This window comes from Bison bison, unplaced genomic scaffold (assembly GCF_000754665.1).
Source record: "Bison bison bison isolate TAMUID 2011002044 unplaced genomic scaffold, Bison_UMD1.0 scf7180017864212, whole genome shotgun sequence".
Classification (NCBI taxonomy): Eukaryota; Metazoa; Chordata; class Mammalia; order Artiodactyla; family Bovidae; genus Bison; species Bison bison.
In genome coordinates, this window is record NW_011494784.1 from 4,172,223 (window position 1) to 4,184,397 (window position 12,175).

Here is a 12,175-nt window from a genome sequence, read left to right on the forward strand (position 1 = left end):
GGTGTTGGAGAAGACTCTTGAGAGTTCCTTTGACTGCAAGGAGATCCAACCAGTCCATTCTGAAAGAGATCGGCCCTGGGATTTCTTTGGAAGGAATGATGCTAAAGCTGAAACTCCAGTACTTTGGCCACCTCATGCGAAGAGTTGACTCATTGGAAAAGACTCTGATGCTGGGAGGGATTGAGGGTGGGAGGAGAAGGGGACGACAGCGGATGAGATGGCTGGATGGCATCACTGACTCGATGGACGTGAGTCTGAGTGAACTCTGGGAATTGGTGATGGACAGGGAGGCCTGGCCTGCTGCGATTCATGGGGTCGCAGAGTCAGACACGACTGAGCAACTGATCTGATCTGATCTGATATATAAAATAGATAACCAGTGAGGACCTACTGTATAGCATAGAGAACTATACTCAATAATTGATAACCAATAACAGAAAAGAATCTGAAAAAGAATATATATACACATATCTATGAAATGGAATCGCTATGCTATACACCTGAAACAAACACAACACTAAGTTGTGAATGTCTGTGAATCAACTATACTCCAATTAAAAAGATAATGTGTATGAATATGTTTAATAATGATATGGAAATTATGGTTAATAGTGAGTTTAAAAGAATTCTTTTGACTATATTCAGAACCTGGGATTTGAACTGGAGCTCACATTTAACGGTACATTATTCATAAATGAAATGGTAATGATAAAATTACAGAGGAAAAAGGTTTGGCTCAAAATGCATTTTTGAGAACTTCACTATATTGTTGTTATTGTTGCTCATCACTCAGTCGTATCCGACTCTTTGTGGCCCCATGGACTGCAGCACGCCAGGCTTCCCTGTCCTTCACTATTTCCTGAAGTTTGCTCAGACTCATGGCCATTGAGTCGGTGATGCCATTCAACCATCTCATGCTCTGTCACCCCCTTCTCCTGTCCTCACTCTTTCTCGGCATCAGGGTCTTTTCCAACTAGTCAGCTCTTCCCATTGGGTGGCCAAAGTATTGGAGCTTCAGCATCGGCATCAGTCCTTCCAATGAATATTCAGGGTTGATTTCTGATTTGATTTTGAGGATTGACTGACTTGATCTCCTTGCTGTCCAAGGGACTCTCAAGAGTCTTCTCTAGCAGCACAGTTTGAAAGCATCAATTCTTTGGCACTCAGCCTTCTTTATGGCCCAACTCTCACATCCATACATGACTGCTGGAAAAGCCATAGCTTTGACTATATGGACCTTTGTCAGCAAAGTGATGTCTCTGCTTTTTAATACTCTGTCTAGGTTTGTCATAGCTTTTCTTCCAAGGAGCAAGTGTCCTTTAATATTATATATAATACTACTAAATCTAAATAAGTTTCTAAATTGAAATAATGTTTGCACATATTTTCATGTATCAGTTCTTAACATAAGAAATCTAAAAAGCAGAAGGAAGCTTACTGTAGGACATGAAAAACTCAGTTGTTTGTTCAAAAAAAATGAGGAATCTGGAAAACCAAAAACTGTACTCACAACTTTGATAGCAACTAAGGGGCAAATTCTAACTTTTTAAAAAATCCATTCTCATTATCAAAAATTCACTAAATACCCACAATATTTCCAGTCACTCTAAAAGCTAGTCACAGGCCCTATCTTCCAAGTAGTTTATTGGTCTTTTATTTTTCTTTCACTTGGGCATACAGTGAAACAGTCTCCCAATTTATTCAACCAAATCATAGATAGTCCCACACCATAACTTTCTCATAGTAGGTTCTCAATAATATTGATTGATTAGTCAATTATCCAAGGATATTTTAATATAAAATAATCAAAAACAGAGAAATGAACCTCTCTTGGGTCAAAGTTAACTCACTACCCAACACTCCCATAAACCTGCCAAGTTGCTTGCATTTTATTTAAAGAAAATGAAATGTTTCAGGATATTGGTGGGAAGACACAGATGTGGGAGTGGGTCCTGGAATGGTAGTCAGATGACCTGGGAGCAAACACTGGCTCTGTTCTCTACTGACTTGAAAACTTGGGCAAACTTCTTGCCCACCTGAACCTCAGTTTCCTCAACTGCAAAAGGAAATAATAGCTACCTCACAAGGCTGTTTTGAGTATTAAGCAGAAAAATATATTTCTTAGGGATAAGACAGATAGTCAACAAATTTCAGTCAAATTAAAATCATCCCTGTTTCTATAAAATGTAAATAGGGCTTCCTGGCTCTCCTATTCACCGTGATCATTTTCGTGTTTTTATTACTGTGGGTGAAAGAGATATTCTTGTCTTAGTACATACACACCTGCAACAGTCTTAATGTCATTTGACTGATGAGGCCAGTCTGGAAGGCCTTCAACTTTCCTATCAAGGACTGAAAAATCTTCCCTGCTAGTCTCATGACATTAGTGCTGGCCCAGAAGCAGCACAACAAGCTGGGCCAGCTTGGTGAAATGGCTGGGATTGGGGGTCTAATTTTTCCCCTTTGGACCACATAGTGGAAGATCTAAGGCTCCAGTAGTTCCACTCTGTCTACTGATGCCCAGTGTGGTTTTGCAGAGTGCCCATACCCTTCCTTGCCTCTCTCCAATCCATCCATGCTTTAATCCACCAATTCTTACAGATTCCAAGCAATTAGCATAAAAACTAGGCTCATTATTTTACAGTAACATTTTGTACACAGTGTGTACCACATAAAATCACTGTATGGCACTCCTCGACCTTAACATTTCTCATCTCCTTCTAGTAAACCAACCCGAATTCCCATATACTATGGCCAGCCCTTTTCCAGATTCAGGTCTCTAAAAGTCTGCATCTGCTTATCCATTTATTCATTTTTTGGCCACTATAGTGTCTTATGAGTTCTGCAAGGCTTTTATCTTATGGTTCCATTCATTCTAAAAACACTTCCACCTTTTTGTGCTTAGCACAGTCATGGCTCAGGGCTTCCCTGGTGGCTCAGTGGTAAAGAATCTGCCTGCCAATGCAAGAGACACAGGAGACAAGGATTTGATCCTTGGGTCGGGAAGATCCCCTGAAGTAAGAAATGACAACCCACTCCAATATTCTTGCCTGGAAAATTCCATGGACAGAAGAGCCTCATGGGCTACAGTCCATGAGGTCTCAAAGACTGGGACACATGCAGTCATGACTCGTGGCCCCAAGAAGCCCCTGAAGGCTGGAGCAGCTCCAAAGCATCCAATGCTGAGTAAACTGACCAGGGCATTTGCTCCTCATCCATCAACTGGTCCCCACGAGCTGAGAGGGTACCTTCCCCTCATCTTTTACTAAGGAACAGATTAAGTATTTGCTGACAGGAAATGAAGTAAAGAAGATCTGCATGCAATGGCTCATTAAGACTGATGGCAAGGTCCAAATTGATACAGCCCACCTGCTGGCTTTAAGGATGTCACCAGCATTGGCAAGAAAGGGGAAAACTTCTGTCTGATTTGCAACACAAGGGTGGCTTTGTTGTTCACTGAATTATACCTGAGGAGCCAAGTACAATTTGTGCAAAGTAAGAAAGATCTTTGTAGCACCAAAAATCCCTCATCTGGTGACCCATGATGCTTGTATCATCCACTATCCTGATTCCCTTCCAAAATGAATGACTCCACTGAGATTGATTTCAAATCTGGCAAGATGACTGATTTCAACAAGTTTGATACTGGTAACCTGTATATGGTGACCAGAGTCACTACCGTGGGAAGAACTGAACAATCTTCTGCTGCGATCACCAACAGAAAGAGACAACCTAGTCCTCTTGGTGTGGTTCATGTGAAAGATGCCAACAGCAGCATCATTGCCTCCCCATTCTCCAACATTTTTGTTATTGCAAAGGCAACAAACCATGGATTTCTTTTCTGAGAAAAAAGTATCTGTCTAACCATTGCTGAACACAGAGACAAGAGATTGGCAGCTAAAGAGAGCAGTGCGTCAAATGATCTCTAGGAAATATGATTGGAAAGGTCTTTGGGCTTAACTGGGCTTCCAAGGTGGTGGTATTGGTAAAGAATCCATCTGCCAATACAGGAGATGTAAGAGACATGGATTCAGTCCCTGGGTCAGGAAGATCCCCTAGAGGAGGGCATGTCAACCCACTCCAGTATTCTTGCCTGGAGAATCCCATGGACAGAGGAGCCTGGTGGGCTACAGTCCACAGGGTGGCAAAGAGTTGGACACAACTGAAGCAACTTAGCCCTCACGTAGGGCTTAATTAAAGATAATGAGGAATGATTAATTGCCCAAAAAAAGCTTGTCACAAACAAACAAAGGCCATTTACTGAGCTTCAGGCACTGCACCAGGTTCTGGAGTACAGGTCTCTGGAACAAATCCATACAGAGACCTTGGTCCCTACTCTCATTAATCAAACACACATGCCCAATAGAGATATAATAACAAGCTACGATAAATGATCTAAAAACATCACCCAAAACCTTGACTTAGACTCATGAACTGGGAGGTTGGGTGGAAAGGGGTCATTCAGCAAAGTTTTCCCTTCATCTTCGCCTGATCTGAAGAAGAGGTAGGGGTTATTTAAACCAGGAGAAGGAGCCAGCAGAAGCTGGGCAGCAGATGAGTCAGATCCTAGGGTCAGGGTAAGAGAGTTGTCTATTCTCCTAAGAGCAATGGAAAGTGATAAGAAGGATTTAAGGGAGTGATGTGACAGAAATAAAAGACACTTTCACATTGGCTGGCAGCAATGGGAAGGAGAGTGGTCTGCAGGGGATCAATTGGCTAGCTGGCCATTGGAATCATCTGGATGTCTGAGATTCGGTGGGTGGGGAAGGGATAGAGGAAAAGGAAGTTCCCAGTTGGAGAAACCAGATGAATACTAATGACATTCACTGAGACAAGGAACTGCAGGAAAGGACACCTTGGGGGCAAAGGAACAAAAGTAGCCATTGTTTCAAGCTCTGTGCCGAGGGCTGTAGGTACATTATTTTGGCTTTCTGATAAGGCTGCAAAGCTGGTATCATTATCTCATTTTTCAGATTAAAAACCCAAGGCTGTAATATCAGCTTAATTTTTCTGACCTAACCTTTGTGGATCTAATTTTTCAGGGCGATCTAGTGCCCAATTAGCCTCCCAAGAGCTCTTAAGAAGAAAGATGATTTTTCCTTAGAAACCAAAGCCCAAAGCCGCAGAGCTCAGATAGAAATGGATTTGGAACGTTGCCAGAGACTTTGAGTAGGTTACTCTGGGACCCGTGGCAGGGTGGCCATGTGTGATTGTGCATAATTACAATGTGCACAAATGTAATATTGTAATAATACAATTACAATCATAATGCAATGTGTGATTGCATACTGCACAAACCCAGAGAACACCAGTCATATCAAAGTTCCTGTGAATTCTGCCTCCTGAATACATCAGCCCTGCCCCTCCCCAGTTTCTTTTCAAAGAAAGACTCCAAGCTCCATCACTCTAGGGTTCAAAAAGAATCAGTGACCAAGGCAACACCATGCACTTGACCTCTCTGGTCCCAGAGCTTCTTTCCTCTTTTGCAGCCTTCACTCAGACCCAGGTGTTTACCCCTCACCCTTTTCTCTGCTCATCTAGGACCTTAAGGAGAAGTAGATGTAAAGGAAGAGTGACCCATCCATCATTAGACCACTATTGCTTACAAGAGCTCCCCAGGGGGATATGCCAAATCTAAAACATTGCTAATATCTGCCCAAATTAATGCTACAGAGAAACAAACAAGTTATACAAAAGCTGTCGCTTTTTTAGCTAGTTATAAAATATTCCCCAAATTCCTGATTAAAAAGTGTCCTTGCTCACCTGATTGCATCTTCTCAGACCCGAGGTGCTGTCCGAACAGCAGTCACCAATTCTTTATCTTTGAGAAGACCAATCTACTCTGAGATTTACCCGGAAAAAGTCTCATTCTCTGGCCCTGGGGCCAGAACAAACCACAGCTCTCCAATTTGAAAGTTCAGGCAGTGAGAAATGGAGCTGACTCTAGGACTAAGGCAATCAAGGGCTCTTTTCTCATCAGCCCCTAAGGTGGTGACACCACATTCGCAAAAGTGTTTTGGATTCCTGAGTTTCAGGCTTGGGAATGCTGACAGGAGGCACAGTCTCAAGTGCGCCAGTCCAGGCTTATGATGGGGAGGGAGCTGATCCTGCAGTCTGTGATCAGAATGAGCTCAGCTTTCCAAAAGAAACTGCTCTACCAGCATCTCCATCCTTCTTAGTCCTTACCACCATGGCCCTTTAAAAGGCATGGAACATTCATTTTAAAGATGCTTTTTATTGATACATATGACCTTGTTTCTATAAAGGAAGTCAGGAAGGATATATTTCTCAATTTCCAATCAAGATGATTCCTCTGCAGACACACTGCAGTGTTTTTCTTTTTTTGAAATCTCATCTCCTCTATCAACTCTGATGTGGTTGGTCCTTTGGAGTTCTGAATGTGCTTCCTTGTCCCTATGCCACACAGCATAGTGTGGCATATAAGTGTCATAAGTGTCAGTTGACATTTAGGGTCACCCAGGATTTTTCTACTATAGAAGTCCACATATGGACCAGTTTCCACTGCAGAAATGAGCCTTTCGCCTGCAGCCGGCACTGCTCGAGGGCAGATGCATTCCCCAGACTCTGGCGGTGACAGTGACCCTCTCCCCACAGCATTTCTGGGATACTGATGTGCCCTGTATCCTTCTGCTTGCAGCTGACACTTCCCCCAATGCTGGCTCATGACCCAGCTCTAGGGCACGAGGGCTGCAGCTACCCCCAGCCCTGAGCACCCCTTGACTTGTATCAGCTGGTGTGGTCTGGCAGTGGGAGAGGCTCAGCGGCCAGGCTGCCCCGGGTAGAGACCCTGGCTTCCTGCCAGTCAGAATTCCAGGGGTCTCATTCCTCATTTAGCTCCTCTTTTTCTCCAAAGTTCATGGGAACTTGGACCATTAACTGACATCATAAGGCTGTCTTGGCCTGAACACTTTTTTGAGCTAACCACTATGACATTGAAGGACATTTGCCAAATCACAGGCTAGGGCTCAAAGCCCTCATTCCCTCCCCATCTTCAATTTCTCTTACCACAGAAAGAGTCTAAGAATGACTAAGATACCACTACAGAAATGGTATAACTGAAAATGGAAAGTGCAGCTAAAATGTAAAGATAGATCTGGAACTATGGAATTTGATCTCTGTCCCTATTTCAGCTCAGAATGGGCAGGTGGAAAAGTCAAGAGGGCACTGGCAGGAGAAAAAGAAAATGTGTTTTTGCTCTTATTTCTAGTTCGAGCAGTGAGTATCCAGATCAGAAACATAGCTGGAGGATCAAATAATGACTTTTTCAAAATAAGGGTTACCTAAGGCGATGGCACCCCACTCCAGTACTCTTGCCTGGAAAATCCCATGGACGGAGGAGCCTGGTAGGCTGCAGTCCATGGGGTCGCGAAGAGTCGGACACGACTGAGCGACTTCACTTTCACTTTTCACTTTCATGTATTAGAGAAGGAAATGGCAACCCACTCCAGTGTTCTTGCCTGGAGAATCCCAAGGACGGGGGAGCCTGGTGGGCTGCCGTCTATGGGGTCGCATAGAGTTGGACATGACTGAAGCGACTTAGCAGCAGCATGATGGACAGGGAGGCCTGGCGTGCTGCGATTCATGGGGTCGCAAAGAGTCGGACACGACTGAGTGACTGAACTGAACTGATGTGTGGTTATCCCTCAGAAATGACTTGTTCAGGCTGATCTGCGATGGCCGAAACTTAGAAAGGAATAAACCACAGCGACTGAAGGATCACTTTGAAAAATAATTCTCTGCAAAACAATCATCTTTTGCTTTGCAAAACAATTCTCAATAGACTGGGAAAAAATTCTAAATGGTCAGTAAAAACAGGAAGATATATTCATCCTCCTGTATAATAAAATAATTACTGGTTTTAAAAAAGAAAAAGAAACATAGCTGAGTTCTCCTAAGGGGAAGGGAACCCAGGTAACAAGCATCATCCTTTGATTTCCATCCCTACTGCCTTGGGGGGTCTTGCTCTCCTGGTGCTAATTCTAGTGTCTTGATTGTTTTAAAAATAACTGAATCAGTTCCCTAGTTGTCAAGAAGGCACCACTTCTAGAGACTGTGCTTGGAAGGAGTGACTATTTCCCTTGCTGTCCTCCGCCTTCAGCTAAGGTGTTTTACAGAGAAACTGCAGGTACCCAAGCCAGTTCTTACCAGGCAGGAGGCAGGCCCCCTTGAGAAGCATTTGAGCTTCAGAAGAGAGTGATCTCTCTTAGGCCATACTTGAGGTTTACTTTTGTCATTTCTCATAAATACCACATATTCTCACGAATGAAGGGAAAGTATCAGAAGGGTAAATTTAAGAAAAAGTCGGATGGGATTAAGTAACTGAATCTGCCTCAGTTTGAGGACTAGCAGAACTGAGGTGAAAAAAGAATTAGGAGACCACTCTCCCAATTTCAATAGAAATAAGCTTCAAGCTACCTGATTAAAAATGAAAAACCTTCCTTCTACTTGAAAGATTTCTGCTCCACCCAAGGGCCTGGCCTAGAACAGCAGAGCTTCTCTCCTCACAATGACAGATGAATAATAAATGCTCCTAGTCAGAAGAAAGGGCATACAAACAATTTCTCCAAAGTTTTGGTTATTGGAGATTTTATCTACGGCTAACAGTAATTCCATTTTACAATTTAAAATTTCTTTGGTCTTTGAAACTAGCTAGCTCCAGTGATGAAGAGGTTATGTTAATGCAACACAACAAGACCCTACAGGGCCTGCCTGGAGCAGACTCCTCCCCTCCCGCGTTCTCCATCTGCCTCTGCAGGAAAAACTTTAACCTCCTCGGCCTTCCTTGAGCTCCAAAGAATAAATTTGATCAGGGAAGTGAAAAAAATGCAGAAAGAAAGAAAAACAAGACAAAATCATAAGAATTTAGCCATTAAAAAAAGTCAAGGACTTCTTAAGAGTTATAGATAATATTCTGAGCTATATCCTTTGAGCTCTTTTTCAGACACTGAAACCCCCATCAGGTAGAAGTTAACTATATGCTGCCCACAAGCACATAGGTCCCAGAGTGGTTGGAACCAGAGAAGGTCTGAAACTGGTGAGGTCCCAATTACCTCATCACCAACCAATCAGAAGAATGCTCATGAGTTGATCGTGTACCCTACAATGCCCCTGTCCCTCACCATGACTTTTAAAACCTTTCCCTAAAAGTTATTGGGGAGTTCAGGCCTTTTGAGTACTAAATACTGGACTCCTTGTTTGGAACCTGAAATAAACATTGCATTTTTTTTTTTTTAATTATTATTATTATTTTTTTTTTTTACTTTACAATATTGTATTGGTTTTGCCATACATCAACATGGATCCGCCACTGGTGTACACGTGTTCCCCATCCTGAACCCCCCTCCCACCTCCTTCCCCATACCATCCCTCTGGGTCATCCCAGTGCACCAGCCCCAAGCTTCCTGTATCCTGCATAGAACCTGGACTGGTGATTCACTTCTTATATGATATTATACATGTTTATTCCCTTTCAAAGTCTTAATGTTACCAAACCAAACTTGGGTTGGCTTCCCTGTACTCAGTAAAGCCAATCTACTGACACTGGGTTATGGTACAAGAAAATGCAGTTCTATTTCCAGGGAAGCCAACCCAAGTTTGGTTTGGTAACATTAAGACTTTAAAAGGGAATTGGTTATTTCAAATCATTAAAAGATATATATCATATGTACAGAATATCAAAGAAAGAAGTCAAATAGGTAGGAAATAATCCCTGCCCATTAGACATTTTTTTAGGTTTCATAGAGAGAAATGTATATCAACTTCTGATGGAAAATGGCTTAAAGATAACACCTAAATTCAATCTAGTTCTGGTCTAATAAAGTCTAGGTGAGAACCAGCATGATAATTTTCTTCTTCTTAAAGTGTTTCCCAAAGGATTAACCTAATTTTTTAAAACCCTACAATTCTGTTGTGAATAAACCTCTCACAAATGAATGCCATAATTACTGACTTAATTTTTTTTCTCCTAAACAAAGAGTGAATATATATATACATATATATCTCCTCTAAAGTAAAAGGTTTACCTACTACTATAGTTGAATGTTGTATATTAAGTAAAACTTTGATTTACCTAGAAAATATAATTTGTGGGGGGAAATGTGACACTAAAAGTGACCAAACCACCTTTACTGTGGCGAAAGATGAAAGATTACTTGTGATCGCTAACAAAAAACCTATTACAAGAAAAAAGATAAAATTAGCAGTAATTAGTCTTCCAGCTAAAGCAGGAAACTGGGAATAGTATTACAAACAATCACTTCTTTTTCCTGTCATCTTTTTTTTAATGATGAAGAGCAACTGTTCCTCTAATGAAAGGACTCAGTAAATAAACTTAAGCATGACTTTAACCTAATTAATCTGAAACAGGGAATTTTTCACCTCAGCAATTGCTCTTCGGAAATGAGACAAACCGCTTGCTCACATCAGACCCCACAATCTAAATGTTTATTATTAAAATAAATGTTACAGGAGTGGAACACAGGTGCAGTTTACAACTGCGTGATGATTGAGCAACATTTTTTTATCCATGGAAAAAATGAGTAAGTTGCCAAAATTGATCTTTTTTGATCATTTCTCACTTAATGTTAGAAAAAGAACAAAGAGCATAGTTATACTATCAGAAATGCAAAAAAAGAAAAAAAGAAATGCAAGTATTTCAGTTTTTTCCTTCATGTGCTCAAGTAAACCCACAAGAGGGTCAGCAGTAAACACAGAAACAATCACAAACCTCCTCTATTCTGAAATCCCCACAGATTATCAGTCTCTGGGAGGCTTAAGGTAGAAAACAAAGTATTTATATTAGCATCAGTCAACTTTAAAGGTCTCTTAAAGGATACTTACAGTTAAATCTCTGTAAGAATCAACTTTAATAGTCTTTTAAAGGGTACTTACAGTTAAATCTCTGTAAGAATCACACATTCGTCTTCACTCCCTTTGTTGTGCAAGGGTAAATGAGTTACAGAAAAAAAAAAAAAAACCCTGCAAATACTGTGCCTTGTGATTAAGACGTCATCTTAATGCAGACTTTGTATTTTGGCTTTTATGAAGGTTTAAAGGTTAAGGGCAACATAAATTATGCAATTCCTCCTATGCCAAGCCTATAAAAGGTGCTTTCAGTGTTCATTAAAGGTATTGCTTCCAAATGGGCAAAAGCTTTTTTGTTAAGTGCCAAAAGAGAAACATTTCCATTATGCTCATTACTGCAATGCTGGAGAGCCAAAACAATTTGGAATCAGGAAACTGCTAGAATCTGTTGTTCCAGAATGTATAGCAACTGTCAGTATACACAGTGAGAAACTACCCTTCACTGTTTGGACAGCAGTACAGTAAAACAGAGTCAGCCAACACGCTGGTCTGCTTCCAGGAGAAAGATAATCTGGAAAACCCCAAAGCAACAGCAACAGTTGAGGTTTTCCCCTTCTGCTTCTGCCACAAGAGACAGATAGGGCCCAGAGAGACTGGATCCAGGAAGGAGCAAGCCCCATGTAAGGGATGCTCGGGTAAACTGCTATTCTCACACATTCCTCTAGGTCGGCATTACCACTTCCTCATTTAGGTTTTATCATCCCCTTCAGCTAAAGTACAGCTTCCCTTTACACTTAAGCGTACTGCATCTGCAGAAGTCTGGGCTCTTTTATCGCAAGGACCACCACATCCATTTATCCTCTAGCCTTCTGGGGCAAACTGTTGATTTGACTGGATCTGCGTCTCTCCAACTACAAGCCAAAGAGATCAGAGCTGGACACACAGCGCCCAGCTTCGACCAGGTCACCACCACCCCACCCGGCGCTTTGCCTCTGGGGGCGGATTATGGAGACAGACTGCCTGGTATAAGCCCCCAGAGTCGCAGAGATTCTTTCCAGAGGACAGCCCGCACTCCCTGACAACTAAGTGGCAAAGTTGTTTCTTCCTCCTCTGCTGTAATGCCCACCCATCAACACGCGCGCGCGCGAACCAACGCACACGGCTTTGCGCCCTCAACTTACCAATTTAGACTTGGCGCGCTGCAAAAATTCTTCCATGTCGTTGAGAAAGGTTATGGACCGGAGATACCCGGAGGGCGCAGAGGACTATCTGCTCCCGGGCGAGAGGAGCCGGGTCCCCGGAAAGTGGCCGCCTGGGACGCAGCGACCAGCTGCTCCCTCCTACCGCTCGG

The 12,175-nt window shown here is 42.3% G+C and overlaps 1 protein-coding gene and 1 pseudogene across 5 annotated transcripts in view; one reads left to right on the forward strand and one right to left on the reverse strand.

Annotated features, from left to right (window-relative positions):
- The window catches only part of PRUNE2 (prune homolog 2 (Drosophila)), a 295,177-nt gene extending 283,008 nt beyond the window's left edge, over nt 1–12,169 (reverse strand). For 4 of the 5 annotated variants that reach the window (XM_010844906.1, XM_010844909.1, XM_010844908.1 and 1 more), the window contains exon 1: nt 12,006–12,169. In XM_010844906.1, coding sequence (XP_010843208.1) covers nt 12,006–12,041 — 36 coding nt within the window. In that variant the 5' untranslated portion in view covers nt 12,042–12,169. Of the gene's footprint in view, nt 1–10,911; nt 11,975–12,005 lie in introns of those variants that run through there. The other variant, XM_010844907.1, reaches the window with a different exon arrangement.
- Nucleotides 3,119–3,987, forward strand: LOC104992150 (annotated as a pseudogene).
- Nucleotides 12,170–12,175: the final 6 nt, after the last annotated feature.